General features: G+C 44.4%; 1 protein-coding gene across 1 annotated transcript in view; it reads left to right on the top strand.

The window, feature by feature from the left end:
• The first annotated feature begins 2,451 nt into the window (after nt 1-2,451).
• Abcc9 (ATP binding cassette subfamily C member 9) overlaps nt 2,452-24,546 on the top strand; it is a 114,769-nt gene continuing 92,674 nt past the window's right edge. The window contains exons 1-8 of the mRNA XM_032905368.1: nt 2,452-2,525; nt 2,626-2,733; nt 6,929-7,089; nt 10,259-10,400; nt 12,033-12,154; nt 17,828-17,994; nt 19,900-20,142; nt 22,389-22,583. Of these exons, the coding sequence (XP_032761259.1) occupies nt 6,948-7,089; nt 10,259-10,400; nt 12,033-12,154; nt 17,828-17,994; nt 19,900-20,142; nt 22,389-22,583 (1,011 nt within the window). The 5' untranslated portion in view covers nt 2,452-2,525; nt 2,626-2,733; nt 6,929-6,947. The remainder of the gene's footprint in view (nt 2,526-2,625; nt 2,734-6,928; nt 7,090-10,258; nt 10,401-12,032; nt 12,155-17,827; nt 17,995-19,899; nt 20,143-22,388; nt 22,584-24,546) is intronic.

The raw sequence follows: 24,546 nt of genomic DNA, 5'->3' as shown, positions 1-24,546 counted from the left end.
TTGTTTGAACGCCCTGCCCATCAGCCTCTATGTGCTTGGTTCCTGTCTGCCTCAGAACCTGACAGGCTTCCTTTCCATGCCCTTCTTCCATCCACACAGCACGCTGCTTATATTTCTATGATCTGACACATGTTTTGCTTAGTCTTCTAGGTGGTAGCCTTGGTTTGTCTTACTTGCTCACATCTTCCAATATTTCTACAGTGAACCTGTTTAATTACAGTATATGACCTTAACAGGAGTTACTTTAGTGATAATTCCTTTTAAAGATTCATTTTTATTTTTCTAAGTGTTTGCCTGAGCATGTGTATGTGGTGTAGTGTGTGCATCTGGTACCTTCAGAGTCAAAAACGGCATCAGATCTCCCGGAAATGGAGTTACGGACACCTGTGAACCCCCTCATAGGTTCTGGGATTGGGGTTCAGTACAAGAGCATCAAGCACTCTTAGTCACTGAGCCGTGACTCTAGTCTCAATAATAGTAATACATTTTAAAAGTCCAAAGCACCATTTCCTTTTGTGTACTTCCATTCAAACTATCTGTCTGCTAGTTCCCAATTCTCTGCCCAACTTGGTGTTTCCACATTCTGAACACAGTTCTGAGTTTCCCTGTTCTCGAACCACATACGCTCTCTTTTCTTGTCCCCCAAAGTTTGCTATGCAGTTACATGCCATTCTGAGGCTGTAAGACCAGTCCCAGGACCCTTCTAGGTGCCATCTCTCTCTGGCCTTGTAGGTCCCTGGTAGTGGTACATTTTGGCCCTGGAAGCTGGCCAAGGCTGTAAGGACCTTCCAAGAAAATGACTTCATTCTCATCTCCTCTGGGGCATGCTGTGCTGGGGTCAGCTTCTGAACACCAACTTCTGGAGGCCAGGAGGCCACGGGGTGCTGAGTTCAGCTGAGCGGCCAGTGCCTTTAGGGACAGCATGAGGAACCCCGAAGGCACCAGCCTGCCGGGCTGACGATCCTTTATCAGATAAGGACAGTTGCTACAAACACTGATTGCTGCAAAGGACTCAAAACCAGCCCTTGGGAATCTCGAGAGTTTATTCAAGAGTTACTGGGGCCAAAAATTACCCAGTGTGATCGTGGCTCACATCTGTAATCGCAACAATCTAGAAGCTGAGCCAGGAGGATTACTGCGAGTTTGAGTTCAAGCCAGGGTGTCAAACCTTCAGCCCCTTTAAAAAAAAACATTAAAATTAATTTTAAAATTTAAGATTCTTCCTGCCTGATGGGAAGGTATTGTGGAATGTCACATACATGGCATATCTATATCAAAACCGTGCGTGCATGAGTGTGTATTCGTGTGTGTGTGTGTGTGTGTGTGTGTGTGTGTGTGTGTGTGTGTGTGTAGCTGGCTTCTAACCCGTTATGTATCTGTTTCTTGCTTTAAACTCCCTGTATCTTTCTCCCAAATGCAGTCATTTAAGAAGAACACTGCCACACCCTGCCTTCAATAGATCTTGTTTTAAGCAGGTTATTTCAAGAGTTAATTATATCTGTACTTCCTGAAAACAATGAAACAAACAAACAAACGTACTGTTGGTGTCGAAACTCGGAATCAAATTCAAAGTTTGGGGTGCTCAGACAAGTGCTATTGGTCTGTCAGTCTGGAGCAGCAGGCAAATTTCCCGGGTCACTGGAGGAGTCTGCCCTGCTCCTGACCATCCAAGTGAGACACAAGCGCTTACTTAGCCTGGTGGAGGGTTGTTCTGCCTAGAGTGAGCCAAGCCTTCAGTTCTCAGTCCCGCTGGGGGCAAAGCTGGGGGAACGGATGGCACTTCTAAATCTATTTCTTGGTGGCTAAAGCAAAGGCTGCCTGCGGAGCTGGCACTCTGTGTTTTCCTATCTGATAACCCTCCTCTCTAGGGTCCGGGAGTCAGTTTGTACAAGTTCCGCTATCTTGTAGAGCCACGTAAGGTGTGAGTTTGGCACATCTTCGCTGTGCTTACCCATAGCCGAGCAGCTCCGGAGGAGTGGGGAGGGGCGGGGGAAGGTTTGGGGGAGGGTGATCCTGCGTGGGGATGGCGGGAGAGAGGGAGGGTCTCAGGTGGGGATGATCCGGGTGAGCAGGGTCGGGGTGAAGAGGGTCCTGGAAGGGGAGGGTCTCCCGCCTCAGGCGATGCGTCCTGGGCTCCTGCAGTTTCCTGCCTGGGCGCGGCAGTGTCCGCCCTGGCCCGGCCCGCAGCTCAGCGCAGCGCAGTGGAGAAACGCGATAGGAGGCAGCAGCTGGCCTCCCACCACCCTAAAAATAATCCACTCGCTGCTGTCTGCTGACCCGGGAGGAAAACTTGTCATCCCATGGAGTGCGTGAGCTCCTCGGCTTGCTCCAGAGAGATCCCCAACCGCTTTGTGGAGTCAGTGACTGTAAGCTGTTGATTTTGATTTGGTTTTTTCCTCAGTAAAGGCATTCTCTATTTCTAGGATTGGGGGACTTGCTGGAGAGGAGAGTGTGGGGATCAGGTTTCCAGTCGGACTTACACAATCCTGCCGGCTGGAGTCTAAACCTACTGGAAACAGGGAAAGGTGCCACTGATTTAATACAGAGAGACTTTCTTAGCCATTCCCTTCACAATTCATGCAGCAGCTTCCTGTCTACTGACATTTGTTACTCTTTGCTCTGTAGGAGTTCTGTGGACTTGTTTGAAATTTACATCTTCAGACTGTGGGCAGGCGGTTGGAAGGTAGATCAAGTGCACCAGTAGGGGGACTAAGTTCCTGAGCCAAAGCCAAGGTAATTTTATTTATTTATTTATTTATTTATTTATTTATTTATTTATTTATTTATTTATTTATTTATTTATTTATTGTTGATTGATTGCTCCGTGTTGATTGCAGTGTCCAAAAACGATCTTATCTGTGGAGGGGTCCCAGCACATTGCTTTTCCTGGGTCACAGAACGTCATAGCCCCTGAGGGCTAACTGCCTGGATAATCTAGTAAATTTAATAAACGACTAGATAATCAAGTCAGGGGTCATCTTTGCTAGGAAATTTCCTACTTGGATCTGCACAGAACCTGCCAGACAGCTAGCTAGATAGCCAGACACATCTACTTATTTCCTGAGGTCTCCAACTGAGCAAATTCAGTGAAATGGTTGCAGCATTTGCTTTGGTGGGTGACACTGGACATCCTGCGAGTGTTGTGGCTAACAACTGCCTTAGGTGCTTTAAGGGATGGCTAAGTGCTGAGAAACTCAGGGGTGAGCTGTTCCACATGCAAGGAGGAAAGCTTGGCTGGCACTGTCAATGGGTCACAATTGACAGCTTCTGCTGGGGGGCCAGGGAGGTGGCTGCTTCTCAGGTACTCAGAGTCTAAGTTGGAAGCTGGAGGCTGGTAAAAGTAACTGGCAATTAGTTCTTGATACATTATTATATTTTAGTGTTTTCTTCGGTAGAAGTATCAAAGGAGTTGATAGATGAGTTACTAGAGTTCTGAACTGATACTGTGTTTTATAACTACCAGGAGGCACGGAGAACTCCTTTCTCCTTTGTATTCTGTTCTGCAGGCCACCCCATAGCCCACTGTTGATCTGTTTTAGAGTTGGTTCCTTCCAGTTCCCCATCCCTAAGGACTGTTGTATACACTTGACTGTCTTTCGGATGATTATGGACATAGGGAGAAAGCGTTTAGCTTTCCCTAATCCCTTTCCTCCTTGTTGCTGTGGCTTCTGTGCACAAACTGAGCCTAGTCAGATACAGGGGAAGGTCACTGGCAATGGATGCCAGGTGACAGTTTGGCCCTCAAGATCAACAGTGTATGGCCTTCCTCAAAGCTCACAACAGCCTGCACCACAGATGCTATTTGAAAATTTCAGGATTTATTAGAAGGCTGGGGTATATAGTTTGGTTTGTAGGGTGAATGTTTGACATTATAAGGATATGGATTCAAATCCTCAAATAACATGCATAGGTGCACACACACACACACATCTCATTATCATCATCATCACCACCACCACCACCATCATCATCACCTTGATTCAATATCTCTTATAGCTACAACAGCTAATATACCATCTGCAGTAAATTTCCTCTTTCCCTCCTTCTGGTTGGTGATGTAGCTGGCTATTACAACCTTCTTCCTGGACAGTGGCTTTAGAAAAAGGAATCTAAAGGTCAAGGGGGGGGAGTAGAAGAGATGTCCAAAGGAAACATCAATATCTGTATAAGGAGCAGAGAGAGTGGGAGCCAGGGCAGGGTTCGGAGGTCACAGCAGAGGGAACACAATCTAGATGTTTTTGTGAGCTGTCATCACTGGGCTGGGGATGGAATGAGTTGTTCAGTGGTAGAGCATTTGGCCCAGCATGTTCGATGCCTTGGGTTTGGTCACCTGTGCTGCAGAAACAGATAGACAAACAGACAAACAATCAAGTAAATGACAACGTTTCATTTTATCTTTTCACTGAACAAGGGAATAGTCTTAAAAAATCTCATTGCTAGCTGCTATTTTCTGATTGGTTTTCTACCTTTATCAAAATATATCTACTGATGTACACATAAGAATATACAGCTTTTGCTATTACTTAAAAAACTTCAATATTTTTCTCCCATATCAATTTTATGTAGTGGTAATGATTTACCAAATCTATGGTCAAATCTTGAGTTTATTTTAAAAAATATGATTTTTATATCAAATATATGGTTGAATCTTGGGTATATATATGTGTGTGTGTATATATATATATATATATATATGATCTCAAATTGAAACCCTATCAGTGACTTATCAAAAATGGGTTTATTAGCTATAATATGTGTAAGGGACTGTACACAAACATTTGGGCTATAGTCACACAAGCTTTGCAACCAGTTACTTATATTATAATGTAATGACTTCTAAAACATCTGAGGGTAATTTCGTTTCTCCAACAATTTACCTACTGTCCTCTGTGCCACATTATTTGTCTTGTTTTCAGGAGAAATGTCATGTCCATTACTAAATTAATTACCCATGGAAAGAAAGATAAGACAGGTACTGTTTGTTGACACATTATTAACTTTTAATTAACTCAGAATCCAACAGAGATATGGAAAAGAACGTCCGGTGAGGTAAAACTCTTAAACCGAGGTTAAACTCTTAAACCGCTGTTTGTTTTCAATAGGAAGAGTTAAAGATCAGTTATCTAGGAAAATGGGTGGTCAGCTGACAGAGTGGGAAGCAGGGATTATAAATCTCACATGTGGGTGTGGATCCCAAGTTGTCTACTGGTTGACGAATGAATGAATTTATCTGAAGCTTAGCACAGTGCACTGTGAAATACTCCCAAACATCACCGTCCTTATGGACTTGTTCTGAGGACTCCTGATAGTGAATGGGCTGCCTTGAGAACTAAGCAGACACCAATTAAGTAGAAGCTTCCACACAAAGGTTTTTAGATGGCGGAAAGACAAGTCAGGGTCCTAGCGTTTTGCTTTGATGGAGCAGAGCCTCGAGGCTCTACTGTCTTTCCAGCATAGCAAAGAGGAAGATCTACTCAAAACCAAAGCCAGAGCAGGCCTGTGCTCACACACAACGTACACACAATGCACACAGGGTAGCAGCTACAGTATTCAGGGTTCTCTCTTCTCTCTTCTCTCTTCTCTCTTCTCTCTCTCTCTCTCTCTCTCTCTCTCTCTCTCTCTCTCTGTCTCTGTCTCTGTCTCTCTCTCTCTCTCACACACACACACACACACACACACACACACACACACACACACACACACACACACACGGTAGCAACTGAAGCCTTTACAGTGACTGACCCAAAGTCCCATGTTTCCTGCCCGTCTTCACTGTTCATTACACTGGGACACTGATCTCTAACTCAGCAGCTAGCTTTTGTCTCAGCTTCTGCAGACTTTAGGAACATGTCTAGCGGCTTTTTCATAACAGTCAGAGGGTTCAAATGCACATCCACTGATGAAAAGATGTATAAATGTGATAGAGTCTGTACCATGGAAAGGTCTTCACCTCAGTGCTTAGGTAACGCTGAGAAAGTTCATTAGGTCTGTTGAGAGGGCTCAAGAAGTAGAGCCTCTGACTGCTAAACCTGATGACTTGAGTTTGAACGTGCAATCCAGATGGTGGAGGGAGAGAACTGACTCCTGTAAGCTGTCCTCTAGCCTCCATATGCCTGCTGTAGCAGAGGGGTGGGGTGGGGGCGGGGAGGATGCATGTGCGCGTGCACACAGACACACACAGACACACACACACACACACACACACGCACACACACACTACAAAAAATAAAGAAGAGAAAATAAAGTATTTCTTTCTTAAGGAGGGAGAAGGAGAAGATGGAGGGAGGTAGATTAAAGGATACTAAGTTTCTTTGTGGATGATGAACTTTTCTAAAATTAGCTTGCTGACAGCTCGGCTACTCTGACTACAATGAAGCCGTTGAATTGCACACAGCCCAAGAGATGTCTGACTGAGGCCTTAGGAACTTGTCAGGAGCTGAATTCAGTGTGTCTTAACTGCTTGTCATCATCATCCTTCAGGGAGAAGCAGCTTCTGTTCACACTATTCCATGCCACAGGAGAGAGAGGTGTTTCTGTCATCTCTGCTCCGATGGCATGGCGAGGGAATCTTTCTGGGTGCATGAATGAGCGCGGGAAAATAAGACAATTTCACTTTGTATCATTTTGGCGTTTCATTTACCAGTTTTGTTCCTTTTCTTCTTTTCCTTGCACACATGACCCCTTTTCTTCTTTGCCTGACCTGGGTCAGGTGCGTGCTTCTCTGAGGTAGCGCTTCGCACACGTTTTTTATTTCTTAAACCATGGAAAATGTTTTACTGAAATGCTACGGAAAACCTGAAGTTACTTGACATGACTTTTGTTTTCTCAGCCACAAAGGTAAGGGGGATTAAGATTAAGCTGTGAACCCCTAGCTAAAGTCACCGTGTTAGGAAAGTTTTATACCAAGACGGACTCGTCTCTATTCTAGGCTAATCAACTAAGAAGAAATGAGCCTTTCCTTCTGTGGTAACAACATCTCCTCCTACAACATCTACCATGGTGTTCTCCAAAACCCCTGCTTTGTGGACGCACTCAACCTGGTCCCTCACGTCTTCCTGCTGTTTATCACCTTTCCGATCCTGTTCATTGGTGAGTCATGATGGGCCCTGTGCACACAGCACCTCATGCTTCTGTCTCGCTGGGTACCGAGGTTCTCCATAGTGCTATGTGAGAGCTGCATTCCTGGTGCGGTCACCCTGAAAGCTGATGTGCGGGTTTGTGAGGACAGGGCAATGCTGTTCTGTGTGTTTTGATGGTATGCACTTGCCGTAGAATATGCCACGGGCCTGTCAGTGACTGTATATACCATCCATGCTGCAGCCACTCTGTGAGACATAACTAAAGCATATGGGAGCATTTGCTCTGAGGCAGGATGGAAGCAGGGTGACACAGAGCACCTACCCCCAGCCACAGGAGCAGATGAGCTGTCACAACTCCATCTTGTCAGCCCATTTGCAAAAGCAAGAGCCAGTGGCCGTGAGCACTCACCCGCAGAGTGACAAACTGTCTGCACCTCAAAAGGAGAGAGGTGGATTGTGTCTTAGGTAGGAAGAATTCTCGTGAAAACCATTTGGAAAGTTAGCCGGATGCTTGGCTAGAATCTGGAGTTCCATCACCTAAGCAGAAGGCTACGGCAAGAGGATTGCTATGAGTTCTAGACCAGCATGGGCTACACAGTGTTACTGACTCAGGAAACAAGCAAAAAGGAGTGTAACTATACATCATTTAACCACTTATACCATTTATACATGCACACAAGGCAGTTATTGAGGGCGATTATGTATGACTTGTGAAACTTCCCGCAAACGACCAAAATAGATCATTTAACTAATTTCTTGTTTTTATTTTTCCTGGAGGTGAGGCTCTGTCATACAACTCAGGCATGTGGAGCTTGATATGTATCCCACTATGCCCTGATACGGCCCACTATGCCCTGATGATGCAGCCCACTATGTCCTGATATGGCCCCCTATGCCCTGGATCTTGCAGTCCTCTTGCCTGAGTCTCCTAGGTTGTGGGGGTAATAGGCATCACAACCACATCTGGACAAAAACTAGACCTGTCAACTTGTTAAACATTAACAATATTTCCATGTATAAAACGACGAAGATTGCTGTAAGGTGAAGTACCTTGACAAAAGCAAGAGAGGTAGGCTTGTTTGGCTAACCATTTCAGGTTAGAATCCGTCATAGTGGGCCATCCCTACACAGGTTGTCCTGTGCTGTACGTGGAGGAAGGTGAGCAGGTTAGGAACCCAAGCCAGTAAGTGACATTCCACCAAGGCTTCTGCTTCAAGCTTCTACCTCGAGCCCCTGTCTCGGCTTCCCTTGATGGAGGAGCACAAAGTATAAGATGAACTAAAGGCTTTCCTCCCCGCGTGGCTTTGGGTGCAGTGTTTATTGTAGCATCAGAGAACTCAACCTACATAGGTACCACAGGTCCACATTCCCCCAGTGATCGAAGAGTGTCTGTTTCGAGGTATACAAGGAGGCCAGGATCACTCTCGGCACCTTGCTCTTTACGTTCAATACATGTATAGGGACTGAATACTGTAGGGCCAGAGAGGAAAAATGCCAGCTTTTAATGTAGTGGTAACTGTAACAGGTATAGAGTTAATAATTCACACTGCGACAGACCCTTAGCCTCGAACTCCTCTCCACTTAATGTAACCACAGAGGCTGGACACAAGGATACAAGAATAGAAAGACTAGGGTGGACCCTGGCCGTGGAACACGATGGAATGTTTGTCGACGACATTGACTTCTTAACTAGATCAGTATCATCCTAGGGAAATTGTGACGTCACAGGAGACTCACAGAGCTTTCCTGTGAGAGGTGAAAAAGCATAGGCCACAGAACGTGGTAGCAAAGCTTACTTTCTAGTTCTGAGTTAGGAGCCTCTGGAAGCATTAAGCCTCCAGTTGGGTTTCTTACTGGGGTGCTGCTGGGGTTCCCTTATCTAAACAGAGCTCCTCTCTTGCAGTATTCGTGGTACAAATCCTGCTTTGTTTTTGAAGTACATTGTATATTTCTGTATTCAAAACTGAAAAAGAAACAGGAGGGCAAAAACAAAGGTGGGGCTCCCTTGTAGTATACCTAAGTGATGTGATGGTACTCCCTCCACCTACAGTTTGGGGAGGAAAACCTTAAAACTTGACCAAGAAATAATTACCATTTTTTTCTTCTGTTGTGCACTTAGCATGAGCTGGTAGTGTCCTCAATCCTTCCCAAGCCGTGTATGCATAACTAAACATTTTTATTTTGGTTTACTTTAAGTTGTGCCTGTATGCACGCACACCCATGTGTACGTGATGCCCAAGGTAGTCAGAAGGTCAGCTGGAGCTAGAGTTACAGGCCGTTGTGAGCTGCCTGTCTGGAGGGCTGGGAACAGAACACTGGCCCTCTGTGACATCAGTATTCACTTTTAACTGCCGAGCCATCTCTACAGGCCAGTGTCTGCTTTCTTTGAGAAAAGCGTGGTATGTTTGTTGAACAGTGCTGACCCAGCCAGAGGGGATCATTTTCTCACATGATGCACATATGAGTCAGGTCTAGGGAGGCAGCTCAGTGCACCAGGCCTTACTGCACAAGCATGAGGACCTGAGCCTGAATTTCCGGAACCCACAGAAAGGAAGATGTGCACATGTATGACCTCACCACTCCTGTGGTGACGTAAGAGGGAGACAAGGAAAATCCCCAGGAGCTCACAGGTCAGCAGTGACCAATAAGAACCCTTGTCTTACATGAGGTGGAAAGTGAGGGTTTCTATATGCACATCACGACACACATGTGCTCACACATACATGTGAACACATACATGAACACGTGTACACAAAGATATGAATGTGATTCACAATTGACTCGAATATGTCCAATTTTTTACCACCAAATATGTCTTTTCCGTTAGTCTCCTGCAGGTCTCATGTTTTAAAAGATTATAGATGCTGGTTTCCTTTTGATATTATCATTATTCATTCGTCTTGTCTGGCTAATCAAAGGTGTCAGATCATCAGTTAAGATCACATTGTTCTCAGAGGCAGAGAATCAAATCTGAATGATATCACATGAGTTAATGTGTGCATGCCCATGGTGCTGTAAACCAAATGTAAACAGTCATTTTTAACATAATGAAAATAGACCAGCGTTTCCATTGGTGTGAGGCACTGGGGTTCAGGATGTTCCCCAAAGCTCACAACATGCAACAGTGTGAATTATACCTGTGTTTATACCGGCCTTCATGTTAATCACTTGTCTCTCAGGATGGGGGAGCCAAAGCTCAAAAGTGCAAATTCATCACAACACATGGCTTCATTTTCCTGGACACAACCTGAGATGGATTCTGACGTTTGCACTCCTGTTTGTGCATGTCTGCGAGATAGCAGAAGGCATTGTTTCAGACTCGTAAGTGACTCGACTCATCCAGTGTCTTACCATGGGACATCAGGCCCGTAGACAGATAGTAGCCAAGAGCACATGACCAGACTTAATTGTGGGGAAGGGATCAGATCATGACTTATTAGCAGCAGTCACTGTCACTCACCATACAGGATAACCACGAGGGGTTTGCTTTTGTTTTGTACAAGTCTGTATGACGTGCGTGTGCTCATGTGTGTGAGGGGGTGTACATGTGAAGGTCAGAGGAAAGCCTGTAGTGTTTGTCCTCATGTCTGCCTTATTGATATGTGAGTCCCTTGCTTTTGCTTCTGCCAGGCCAGCTGGACCCTGAGCTGTCTCTGGTTCCCACTGGTCCTTATGAACCCTGGGGCAGTGGGGATGCAGATGTCTGCTACCCTGCTTGCTGATTTACACAGGTTCTGAGAAGTTGGGCCAGGTCCTCACACGTGCACACAAACCCTTTCCCTGTGGAACGTTCTCCATGGTCTCTCTGGGCTTCACCTTCCCTGTTGTCTTGCTACATAATTTCTCTGACAGATAGTTTTAGATCTCTGTGTCTTGTGCTCTGTCAGGTGCTTTCATGTATCCTTGTTCCCTTATCCAGAGAGTTCTCTCCTTTGACACAGTTTAATGAGCACTTATCTTTAAAAACAGGTATATAGAATGCATATTGATACTAAATATCTTTATATGCATGTGTCTCTCTTGATGTTAACTGACTATAGCTCTAAGAGCTATGCGTTTATGCTTTAACATAGTCACCAGTTCTCAGAGACCCTCCTTTATTTTGTAAAGAAATAGACATAGAGAGGAAGGCATTTAGGGGACCAGAGACCCATTAAGACAAAGAAACTCAAGTAAAGGATGAGACAAATTTAGTATCAGAATTCCCGTGAAGTCATATTTCTAATGGAATTTTGTCCTTCTTACAAAAGAAGTTTATATTAGGAAGTCAAATAAATGAGGTTTACTTATAAATGCAAATATAGTCTATTTTCATCTCACATAATAGGAGAATAAGCTCAGGTAATAGGAAAATGTTGGTCATGTGCTTAGGTCATATTTATTGAAAGATTCACGTGGAGCCCTGTATGGTGGCACATGCCTTTAATCCCAGCGTTGGGGAAGCAGAGGCAGGAGGATCTCTGTCGGAGGCAGACTTGATCTACATACAGTAGTGTGTATATACACTGAGTGAGTTAGTACATGACACAGCGAGGTGCTTCGAGGACAGCTGCAGCTTTTCTGTGTCACACTCCCTTAATATGTCCTTTCCCCTGTTCTTTAAGCATTTACTTAATTTGATCATTAAGTTACTTCAGCAGGTCTGCCTTGATGCATAATTTGTATATCGATTTATATATCGACACACGTAGAACGTTGGGTGTACGTTCACTTCTGTAAGCACTTGAGGATAATGCTTCATCGTGTGTAATCGTGGTTTTCGCTAGGATAAACGCTTTCAGCACAGTTGGGTCACACGGGTCTGATGCCTTTGCTCACACATCTCTAAGCAGCTATTATTGCAGTCTGGCTTTAAACATCGCTGAGTAAGTTCTCAGGCGAAGGTTGCGAACAGAATGATGAACTCTCTAGAACCACGTGCTTCAGACACCAACCCCGTTCTGCTCTCTCTAGGCAACGGACGTCCAGGCATCTCCACCTTTTCATGCCGGCTGTGATGGGATTTGTTGCCACCACCACATCCATTGTGTATTACCACAACATTGAAACATCAAACTTCCCTAAATTACTTTTAGGTAAGTATTCTCGTAGGTTTTCTGACCATCCTCCCTCAAAGAACCGTTCAGTTTCTTTTCCACACAATAAATAAAAATGTACTGAAGAAGGCCGAGAGTGAGAAGCCTGGAAAAAACCTAATTCTGAGGAGTCTCCCAGAGTGTGGGGGTGGATATACGCTAAGGTATCCTAAGCTGCGACCATTCCATGATCCCTCCGATAAATGCCTCTGCAGTGTGTTGTTCTGGGGAGAATGAGAGGGATGTGCTGACCACAGGGACATCAGGAATTGTTTTCTAACAATCTGAGCTCTTGTACATAGTGGGCCCACTAGCATGACATTCTGTATGGCTCCACGTCTCCCTGTGCCTTGGAGTCTTGAGACACCTTCCAAAGGCCTCTCCCATCCTCTGTTGGTGCCATCCTCTAAAGCTGCTGGCGAGTCCTCAGACAGCTCCTTGCCGCAGGGTGAGCATTGTAGCCCATGGAAAAGCCCACAGTCAGTCCGGAGGAACAGCTCTTCAAATCTCAGCCCCTCCCTCCCGCCTGCAACAGAGCTAAGGCTCTCTACTTAGCCTTCGCTGCTCCTTTGACCTCCAATGAACTTTGACTTTCTAAATTGGCAAACAAAAGGGAAAAATTCAAACTGTATAATTAAGTTACAGAATAAAAAGGGAAAGAAAATGTACAGTTAAGCGGTGTATCTAAGGGCTTGAAGTCAACGTTGGAGCACAGTTGTTATGTAGGTCTAAGTGAGGATGAGAGTTTATTGCTAAGATGAAGGACTGAGAGAACTAAAAGATACTTTCCCTTGTTTTAAGAGAAACACTTGCTATCAGAAAGAAGATGTTTATTTTAAAATCATGAACTTGTAATTTTGTTTCAATCACAAATTCATGACGAAGTCTTCCAAACCTGAAGAAAACTGAAAGAATTACACAAATATTCATTTGCCCACTACCTAAAAAATTTCAATTTTGGTCTTACTCTGTTTTAGACAAATCTTTATTTTTGTTCTTTATCCATATATATGTATATATTGGCATATATATATATATAGTTTTTTTTATCTATAGCTGACTAACTATATATAAAGCTAACTATATATTTTGTATATATGACATACATGTATTCTAACTAGAGTTAGATCTTTGTCTACAGTTCTTGTGAACTAAAATTTGCATACTCTGTTTTAGACAAATCTTTATTCTTCTATATATCCATGTATACATATATATCTATATATTTTTCCATTCTTTATCCACACATATATTCTAACTAGAGTTAGATCTTTTCTACAATTCTTGTGAAGTAAAATTTGCATACTTGAGACCAAGAGGCCCTGAGTTGTCAGATGTGTTCACCACCCTCCCGCCACCATGCAGCCCTCAGCCATGCATGCATTCCCTGTCCCTCTCAGACTACTCTGACTTTCCCCCCATCTGCACAGAGAAAATATCTATCCTGATTTCCTCCACCGCATGGAGACGGGCTTGTTCTCTGGTGGTGTCACACAGATTGAATCAAACAAGTTAGGCTGCTCTCTCTCAGCATGACCCTGTGAGGCTCAGTAGTAGTCCACTTGCACTGGGTTTTGTTCTTGCCATCAACTGTTGTGTGATATTTCTCCGTACAAACATGTCACCTTTCCCTGTGCTATTGATGCATACCTAGACTGAGTCATGAGTCATCATGAAAGTAAAAGGGCTGTTGTGAAGAGTTTTGTGAATGTGTTTTAGGGTAAAAACCTCAGGAGAGATTGCTGGGCTAGAGGACAGGCAGAGGTATATGCATATATATGCTCATTTTAGTAAGAAACCAGCAGAAGTTGACCCAAATCACCTAATATTTTCACTAATGGTATGCGGCATCTTCAGTTCCATGTGGACACAGCCTCAGTGAGCTTGGTCCACCTAACGTAGCCATACTGGTGGGTGTCCACCAGTCACTCACCGTGACTTTAATAAGCATCTTCCTGTTGACGGCTGGTGCAGAGTGTCATTTGATGACTTCATTGGCTCGTATCTCTGTAAAGTGTCAAGTTGCCGTTCTCTTCATCTTTTCAGAGTGGCTGTTGATGTGTCTTGTTCTATTTTTAGCCACTTGCATTCTAACTTTCGGTTGTAGAATTTATTCTCTGAGATCTGAGTTTGGAGCAACCAAACTCCTTTCTTTAGCCGAGTCTCTTGTCAAGCAGAAAATTTTAATGTTGATGTGTTGCTGTGTATCTAACATTTTTCCTGTTGGTATTGCTTCCTGTGTCTTAAGAAACATTTACTCTCTTGTGTTTTATTTGTTAATTCTATTGTTTTAATTTTTGTGTTTAGAACCACGATCCATTTAAAAATCAGTTTCATATAAGATGCCCTTAGAGCATTTTATTTCAGACACAGCTATTGGTTCCAAGCAATCCCCTTTGATCTGAGTTTTCAAATCGGATGTCCTAGGTAGCAGCCCCTGGTCATCCTCCTCACAGATGTAGACTACAGAGACAAAGCTTCCTCTGTTCCCACCACAGGGTGTTCATTACTCTTCTTTGTCTAACCTGGCCAGAGAATTACTGGTCTACTGTGATCCTTTGGAAGAACCAGCTTTGTCTGTTCTCCGGAATACGCTCCATTCACTGACCACTTTAGGTGGTGTCCTTTCCCCTCTCTGTGGACTGCCTTCCTATTTTAGATTCTGTTCCTTCACCTCCTTTCCCTAACCTTTAAGGTAGAAACACTGATAGGGCACCTTCCCAGAACATCTAAAACATCTAAAATTATAATATTTATTCTTAGTTTAGTTTTTTCTTAGTTTTCACATCAGGTAATAGAATTTTTGTTACAATTCAGTTGGGATAATTTCTAGTGTGTATAGAAATTATCTATACACATCTTCTACCTGGGCTAGACACACTTGGTTTAAGCGTTAGGGGATGTCTTGGTAGCCGACTGAATAGAGAATCTCAAAGGTGACTGTACTGCGTCTGTGCTCCTTGTCTGTCATAGTCTCCTGAGGTCAAGGAGGACCCAACAAAAACGACAAGGACAAAAGTTCAAAGTCAGCTGGTCCTGGGCTGACCCTCCAGCCCCTGTCATCATTTGGTTTGCCTTATGACGAGAGAATCCAGATGACCCATGCTTGAACTCAGAGCACATGGAAACTGAGAGATGAGAAGCACGGGAACTGTTTTGAAATGCTAAGTTTCTGTCATCCACTAACCAACTATTCAGAGGTGACAGACATTGTTCTTGACTTTAAAAAAAATAACACTTTTGTCTTAAAATTTTATTTTATGTGTATGAGTATTTTGGTGGCACATGCTATGTACCGTGTGTGTACCTGAGATAGAACTAGATCCTATGGAACTGGAATTATAGATGGTTGTGAGCTACCATATGGGTTCTAGGAATCAAACATGGGTCCTCCGGAAGAGCAGCCAGTGCTATTAACTTCTGAGCCACCTCCCTAGTTCCATTCCTGACCTTTCCTTTTGTGTTTGAGATAGGGTCTTAACATGTAGCCCAGGTTGAGCTCATACTTTCGTCAGAATCTCCCCAACTCTGAGATTGCAGGCGTGCGCCGCCATGTCTAGTTTTATTTTAAAAACTTAATTATGTTATGACTTGAATGCAATCATGCTCTGTATGGTTTCTGTTGTCTTGTTTTCTTCCTTTTTTCTTGTGCCTGTTTGTGTGGTATACCTGTGTGTAGGCATGCGCATGTGTGTGTGAGTACCTGTGTGGACAGGTACAGATGCATAGGTGTGCACGTACATATGCGTAGGTACCTCCGGTGGATGTTAGGAATTATCCTCTCTGCTCTTCTACCTTAGTCCCTGAGGCAGGGTCTTCATGTTCTCCTGCACAGCTGCTCTGGCTGGACCGCTTGCTCCAGGGTCCTCTGTCTCTGCCTTCTGGGTGTTGGAATGACAGGCGGTTCAGTGAGACCTCTCAGCCCTCACATGGTTCTGGGGAACTGAGACTCAGAACTCACACTGGCTGCTTGTGCAAGAATTGCCTTGACCACTGCCTATCCCTCTCCTATTTTAATTTTATTATGCCTCCTTTCCTAATCACCAGCTCCACGGTCAGTGAAAGTGGAGTACAGTCTGAAGGTGGTGAGTGGCTTTTATGAAGCCAGATTTAAATAATTTCACAAACATCTGATACTATGAGATGCTTGATCGTGTCCAGTTCTTCAAGTTCTCATTGGGGCCATCACAATTTGATCGTTGAAAAATAGGCCCTTTTGCCACTGTTGGGGACATTTTCCCTTCCAGCGAATATTCCTTCTTGAAGTCTGCTTGTCTTGGAATTAACAGGGTCTTACTTTTCCAGCTTTCATGTTACATTTTTCCCACCACTTATTTTTAACCTGTCTCCAGTATTGAAGTGGATCTCTTTAGGCAGGGAATCATTTGGCTTGCTCTCCCCCCCCAATCTAACCTTATTTATACATCTTAAGCTAAAACATAACCTGACATATGTTTAGTTCTGATGCTAATGTCCAGTTCTGCTTCAGTGAGGAAGGGTAGAAGCCCCTTTAACCACTCAGGCCCTGCTAAGTCTTGCCCGACTGGATTGTTTGTTGTGTTTTGATTCCATTTTTACCCTGTATTCATGTGTAATGACCCATACAGAGTGGACTACAGTCTTTTCCAAAGAGGTGTATGGAATCTCGTCACTTGTAACTCACATTTGTGGCACAGTGCTGGCTGTGGTAGTGAGGAGTGAAGAGTTCCGTCCGTCTTTTATACGACTAGTCAAGGACAATGGCTTTCGGGTCCTTGCTCTTCTCTGTGTCCTGCAAGCAGCTGTGCTGGCTAAGACTATTTGTTTAAGAAGAATCACTTTCCTCTTGAAGGTGAGCTGGACAGCAGAAGTCCTGCCGAACAGACGGATACATCCCAAGACCATTCCCCACAATGATCCGCACACACTGAGAACAAGCAGCCCACCTCACAAACAGATTACACAGATACTGACTTGCTAATTCTTCACATAACTGAAGGTCTTAAGGAACAAGGTCAGAGACAATACCACAGACTCACATAAACCCTGAAGGCAAGAGGTTATCCTTACCTCTCCTTATGGCTTTCCACCTATCACACATGATTCGAGTGGAAGCCGTCAATATTTCTAACTTATTTTTATACTTTCCATGGATCATGTGATCAAAGTGTTGACATGCTTCAAAGCAATTCATAGCTTCAATCAAATCCCCAAATCAAAACCTTAACCCCATTCTTCTCAGATCTGACTGAATTAAAGATATCAAACTATTGAATAAGTGTTGAGAAGAAAAATGCAAGGCAGAGAACATCACATGACTCCAAAAGGTACCACAAAGCCCTAGCAATCAAAACAGCATGCCACGGTTTCAAAAGAGACAGACCACTGGAAGAGGGAATCAAGTTCAGAAATAAGGCCACTCTCTTACAGCCACATGACTGCACAGAGGCACAGAAACACACTGGAGTCAAGGGAGTCTCTTCAGTAAGAGGAGCTGAGGGAAACCGGATATCCACATGCAGAAGACTGAATGTGGATAGACTTGACCCCTATGCCTTATCCTTTCAAAACCCATGACACACACTCAAACATACGTCGTTTCTTACTAAAGGAATGATTTGCAAATGAGATACTTTAAATGTGCTTGTGTGTAAGTATTGCTGAAGCCTTACATTCCTCCTTCTCTCTCTGCAGCTTTATTCCTGTACTGGGTCATGGCCTTCATTACAAAGACAATAAAGTTGGTCAAATACTGGCAGTTGGGGTGGGGAATGTCAGACCTGCGCTTCTGCATCACGGGAGTGATGGTCATCTTGAATGGACTGCTGATGGCTGTGGAGATCAATGTCATCCGGGTCCGAGTGAGTACCAATTGCACTGGTGTGATGCCTGACAGTGAAGACCTCAGCATTAAAGATTATGGCCATTCAGGAATTAAGGCGTATTTAATGGGGGGGGTATGTGATTTATGTGGGTAAGCATAAAATTGCAATAGCCACTGAATTGCAGGACCTTAATTGTGGTTAGTTTTCCATTGCTCTAATAAAGTTCTGTGACCAAGGCAACTTAGAGAAGTAAGGGTTTATTAGGGTTAATAACAGTTTCAGAGTCCATGGCCTTCAGGATCAGAAATGGTGGCTGGCAGGCAGGCGTGGCTCTGAAGCAGTATCTGAGAGCTCACATCTTGATACACAAGCATGCAACAGATAGAGATACATATAGAGGGAGATGGTGATGAAAACTGGGGGAAAGAGAGAGAGACAGACAGAGAGAGAGAGAGAGAGAGAGAGAGAGAAAGGAAGGGATGGAGGAATGGAGAGATAGATAGATAGACAGACAGACAGATACATAGATAGATACATAGATAGATACATAGATACATAGATACATAGTACATAGATAGATACATAGGTAGATACATAGATAGATACATAGATACATAGGTAGATAGATAGATAGATACATACATAGATACATAGATAGATAAAGACAGAGACAGAGACAGAGATAGAGACAGAGACAGAGACAGAGACTGCAAATGGCACCAGTAGTTGAAATCTCAAACCCACCCTTAGAAACACACCACCTCCAACAAAGCCACATCTCCTAATCCTTCTGAAGTAGCTCCACCACTCCGGCACCCACCATTCAACTGTATGAGAGCGTGTGTGTGTGTGTGTGTGTGTGTGTGTGTGTGTGTGTGTGTGTGTGTGTGTTCATGTGCTTACATGTGTATGTTCATGTGTGTACCTGTATGTATGTGTGTGCATGTATGTGTATATATGTGTGGATGCATGTGTGTGTTCATGTGCATACATGTATATGTGCATGTGTGTACCTGTATGTATGTGTGTGCATGTATGTATATGTATGTGTGGGTGCATGTGTGTGCGTGTGTGTATGTTCATGTGCTTACATGTGTATGTGCATGTGTGTACCTGTATATATGCATGTGCATGTGTGTGCGTGTGTGTGCTCATTCCCACTTATAATACCAGACCACTCATTTCTCAGGACCTGGGTGAACCTAAGCTATATTTATGCTCTTGCAGGCAGTGATTGATTCCCTCATCCATAGATTTCTTCATCCATGATTTGGCAAAGGCAAATCTGGGTTCATCAAAACATGAATCTTGAGGTCGATCATTATAGAGGAAATAAGTTTATGTGGTCTGCTTTTTTCCCTGATGGAGCTTCGAGAGCGGTAACTTTAGGTCCGTGTCCAAAACAGAATAATTAGGACTACCATGAGGGCACGGAGCCCGTGCTGCCTTCCATACTTCCTGTTCTGATGCTGTCCGTCACAGCCTGAGACTCTACTGGCACTAGCAGGCTTTTCAACGTTCATTTCTATCAAATAACTTTATGAGTAGGAAGATATAAACCGCAGTAAATCGGGACAGTAGACAGTTATCAGCCAAACCACGTGATTCAGCAATGGCGTTAGAATCTCAATGACAGAACGATCTTCATTAATTTAACCCGGTCACAGGGTAAACATAAGCTCTTTTAAAAGTCTAATGGCTTTTTCAGGATGTCTACAAGTGGTTTCAGTGTGGAACTCTGGCAACTCGCTGGTTAATCTAAGGAAAACAAAGAAGAATCAGTGCAAAGGAAATTTCAGAGTGCAATGGAAAGGACCATAAATTAAAACACGGGTCTTGGCTGCCTTAAACGAAAATGTAGAAAGGGTTGTGGTTTTATTTTTAATCCGGGGAGAGAGACGTGGGCTAATGGTCACACTGTGGAATTCTTCCTACCCGCAGAGATATGTTTTCTTCATGAATCCTCAGAAAGTGAAGCCTCCAGAGGACCTCCAGGACCTGGGCGTGAGGTTCCTCCAGCCGTTTGTGAATTTGCTGTCCAAAGCTACTTACTGGTGGATGAACACGCTTATCATATCAGCTCACAGGAAACCTATTGATCTGAAGGCGATCGGAAAGTTGCCGATAGCAATGAGGGCGGTGACGAATTATGTTTGCTTGAAGGAGGCCTACGAAGAGCAGAAGGTAACAGAATCTGTCTTACACACCTCTAACCACACTGAGCAGGCCTGTTAAATACCAAAGTACAAAGCTCAAATAGTGTCTGCGGCCAAGGGAAAGCAGGTTTTCTCCGTCTGCCTCACCCAGTAATTTGGCTTCTTGTTAATTATGACACTGAGGACAAAGAGGAAGGGCTGATGAAGTAAAGTGGTGTCGTGACTGTTGTCCCTAATCATGTAAGGACTCTGAGGGCACTGTTTTCCTCTGGGACATGTACTCAAGTATACATTAAAAATAAGCTCAGGGACTGGAGAGATGGCTCAGTGGTTAAGGGCACTGGCTACTCTTCCAGAGGTCCTGGGTTTGACTCTCAGCACCCACATGGTGGCTCACAACAATCTGACATTCCATTCCCAGGGGAGTCAATGCCTTCTTCTAGTTTTGGAGGGCCCTACATACACATACACACAGAAGGCATGACACCCATGCACATGAAACCTAAAGCTGAGTGATCTCATGTAACTAACCTGTTAACATAGAATGTCTATGCTTCAAACTTGGAGAGTATTCAAATTAAATTTGAAGCACAAAACCCAGTGTTTGTTGGTAATTAATGTGAGGTTTCTTTAAAGTACTTATTAATGAACATATGGTTTTTTTTTTATCATACTTAGAAAAGCAATTCACAAGATCCTTGAGAAAAGTTAAAACGTGTGAGCTATTGGTACCTTTGCCTTATTCTTTGACAAATTCATGCCTGGATACAATGTATCTTCATCATCTTCTTCCCATTTGCTCCTTATTTCCATCTTTGTAAATCTGAAATTTGTCCTGTTACTCTTCTAAGGGGTCCTAGGTGGGATACACAGTTCTAGATGTATTTTTGTTGCAACAATCTTTACAATGTTGATATTCACAATGACAGAATCCTGCATGCTGAATCTGTTAGAGCACTATGGCAATGTTAAGTGAAAACCAACTAATTGTTTAATGGTAAATGATGAAAACCTCCTGTCTCAGAATCTTGTGTTTCGAAACTGCGATTGCAGGAAAAGTTGCTACAAATGGGCCTGAGTCCCTTCTTGGTTTTCCTTGAGGAAATATTACATCAAAATCTGTAAACTTCTCTCATTTAAAATATATAAAATAGAGAGTAAACTTACCTCAGACTTCCTGTGTGCCTTCAAGGAACAGTTTCAAGTCTCTGTGCTCATGTCATATGAGTGAACCTGAGAAAATGTAGAAATCATGAGCTCCAGTGGTTAACTGAATATGAAAGATGATTCTGTTCCAGTTTGTGGAGGTCAAGGAGGCAGAGCCTCTCAGTGAGACATAGCTACCCCCAACCCCCATGGAGTTGGCTGGCCAGGAAGCACCAGGCCTGCCTGCTCAGTGTTAGGAATCCAAGCCACCATGCCTGTCCTCTTTCATGTGGTTACTGAGGATTGTCCTCTTGTCTTCAAGCTTTCAAGGAGAGCCGTTTACCAGCTGAACCATCCCTCCAGCCTTCCACCACAGTGAGCTGGTTTCTTTGCCACCACACATGCTCAGGCCTTAAAGTCTTTACAAACAACGGCTGACGGCTTACAAGTCAATGGTTATCTTAAGCATGTATCCATTTTTTTTTCCTTTTTCAAGCTCAGCCCCTAACAATTTCAAAATGAACTGACTCCTCTCCGTGAAGCTGAGAACATGTGGAAGATAAATGAGGTGTGATAATCCACTTTAGCTCACAGAGTGTGACTGGGAACCTCTTACAAATACGAAACACTCAAACACACAGGCCTGTGAGACCATTTTTAATTCAAACACTGTAGTGAGTGTCGACATGGACATGCCATGCCTTATACGGACGATCAGAGGACAGCTTGTAGGAGTAGGTTCTTTCTTTTCACCACATAGATCCTGGTTTGATCTCAGGTCACCAGGCTTGGTGGCAAGCACCTTTACTCACACAGCCATCTTGTCTGCTCATGGTACTTTTGAAAGGAAATGTGATTGGAACCTCATAACCGTATGCATTTGTCCTTAAGAATCCGGTGATGACTAAGGACAGAGGTGTAGAACTGACTTGTACACTCCGTTGTATAGGTTTCTTGTGTGTATGTGTGGGGTCCAATAGCTAATACTTGTATTAAATGAAAGGAGCAGACTTTCCCACGTCCCACTGATGTCTCCACAGTTATCTTTGGGACTTCAGAAAGCACCTCGCAGCTGCCGAGGCCGACTGCTGTCCTAAGGTTTTATTTACTTCAGTCCATTTGTTTCAGAAAAAGGCTGCGGATCATCCGAATCGGACTCCGTCCATATGGCTGGCCATGTACCGGGCTTTTGGGAGACCGATCCTGCTGAGCAGCACGTTCCGCTACTTGGCTGACTTGCTGGGCTTTGCCGGCCCTCTTTGTATTTCCGGAATCGTCCAGCGTGTGAATGAACCGAAGAATAATAACACGACGAGAGTAAGTGCACGGCTTTTAAAATTTATTTATCGCTTGTATTAGTTGCTTTTGTATCTCTGTGAAGACACCATGACCAAGGAAACTGATAGAAGGAACAATTTATTGAAGAGATACAGTTTCAGAGGGTGAGTCCATGACCATCACAGTGGGGAGCGTTGAAAGCGCGGGCAGCAGGCGGGTGGGCAGGCAGGCAGGCAGGCAGGCGGGCGGGCGGACAGGCGGACAGGCGGACAGGCGGGTAGGCTGGCAGGCGGACAGGTAGACAGGGCGGGCAGGTGGGCGGGCAGGCGGGCGGGCGGGCGGGCGGGCAGGCAGGCAGGCAGGCAGGCAGGCTGGCGGGCGGGCGGGCAGGCAGGCGGACCGGCAGGCGGGCGGGCTGGTGGGCAGGCAGGTTGCAGGGTGTTAGAGCTGCAGGTGAGAGCTTACATCTTGATCCACAAGCACGAGGCTGAGAAAGAGCTAACTTGAAATGGCATGGGCAAGTAAAACCTGAAAGCCTGCTCTCTGTGACACCCCTCCTCCAAGGCCATACCTCCTAATCCTTCCTGACCAGTTCCACCAACTCAGGACAACTACTCAAACATATGAGCTGACAGGCAACATTGTTATTGAAATCACTACCATGCGTAGGCATGCGGGTGCCATAGCTAACGTGTGGGGCTCAATGACAACTTACGGGAGTGGAGCAGGTTCTCTCTTTTCACTGTGTGGATCCTGGGGTTGATCTCAGGCCATCAGGCTTGGTGGCAAGCACCTTTACCTGCTGAGCCATCTTGCCTGCCTGGTTCACGGTGTATTTGAAAAAGAAACGCATTATTGAAAGATTACATTGTAATTGTCACTTTTTATTAATGCAGTGGTATGAGAAGTTCAAGCATGGTTATTTATAGAGGAATTTAATGTTTTTAGTAAAGCAAATAATTTTCTTTTTTTAAAGTTTTTTTTTAATTATTTATTTAATTTATTTACATTTCCAGTGTTATCCCCCTCCCTGGTTTCCCCTCTGCAAACCCCCTATTCCCTCCCCCTTCCCCTGCTTCTATGAGGGTGCTGCCCCCCACACACACCCACTCACTCCTGCCTCATTGCCCTGGAATTCCCCTATGCTGGGGTTTCACAGGACCAAGGGCCTCTCCTCCTATTAATGCCAGATAAGACCATCCTTTACTACATATGTAGCTGGAGCCATGGGTCTCTCCATGGGTACTCTTTGGTTGGTGGTTTAGTCCTTAGGAGTTCTGGGAAATCGGGTTGGTTGATATTGTTGTTCTTTCTACGGGGTTGCAAACCCCTTCAGTTCCTTCAAACCTTCCCCCTGACTCCTCCATTGGGGTCCCTGTGCTCAGTCAGATGGTTGGCTTTGAGCATCTGCTTCTGTATCTGTAAGACACTGGCAGAGCTTCTCAGAAGATAGTTATATCAGGCTCTTGTCAGCAACTTCTTGGCATCCACAATAGAGTCTGGGTTTAGTGGCTGTGTGCGGAATGGATTCCCAGGTGAGGCCCTCTCTTGATGGCCTTTCCTTCAGTCTCTGCTCCACTCTTTGTCCTTGCATTACTGTTAGACAGGAGCAATTCTGGGTTAAATTTTTGAGAAGGGTGGGTGGCCTCATCCCTCAACCAGGGTCTGTGCCTAACCTCTGGATATGGTCTCTACAAGGTTCTCTCTCCCCTTTGTTGGGTGTTTCAGTTAATATCATCCCCATTGGGTCCTGGGAACCTCTTGCTTTCCTGGTATATGGGACTTTCTGGTGGCTACCCTCAGTTTCCCATCCCCATTGCCACACAATTTCCTGACCCTCTGTACATATCCCCCATCTTCTCCTACACCTGATCCTGTCACCCCTTCCATCCTCCCTCTCCTCTTTTCCTCACAAGTCCCTCCCATCCTCTACCTCCCGTGATTATTTTGTTCCCTCTTCTAAGTAGTACTGAAGCATCCACACTTCGGTCTTCCTTATTCTCGAGCT

Source organism: Rattus rattus, chromosome 6 (genome assembly GCF_011064425.1).
Source record: "Rattus rattus isolate New Zealand chromosome 6, Rrattus_CSIRO_v1, whole genome shotgun sequence".
Classification (NCBI taxonomy): domain Eukaryota; kingdom Metazoa; phylum Chordata; class Mammalia; order Rodentia; family Muridae; genus Rattus; species Rattus rattus.
Note: the sequence above shows the minus strand (reverse complement) of the source record. Positions and strands in the feature narration are given on the sequence as shown.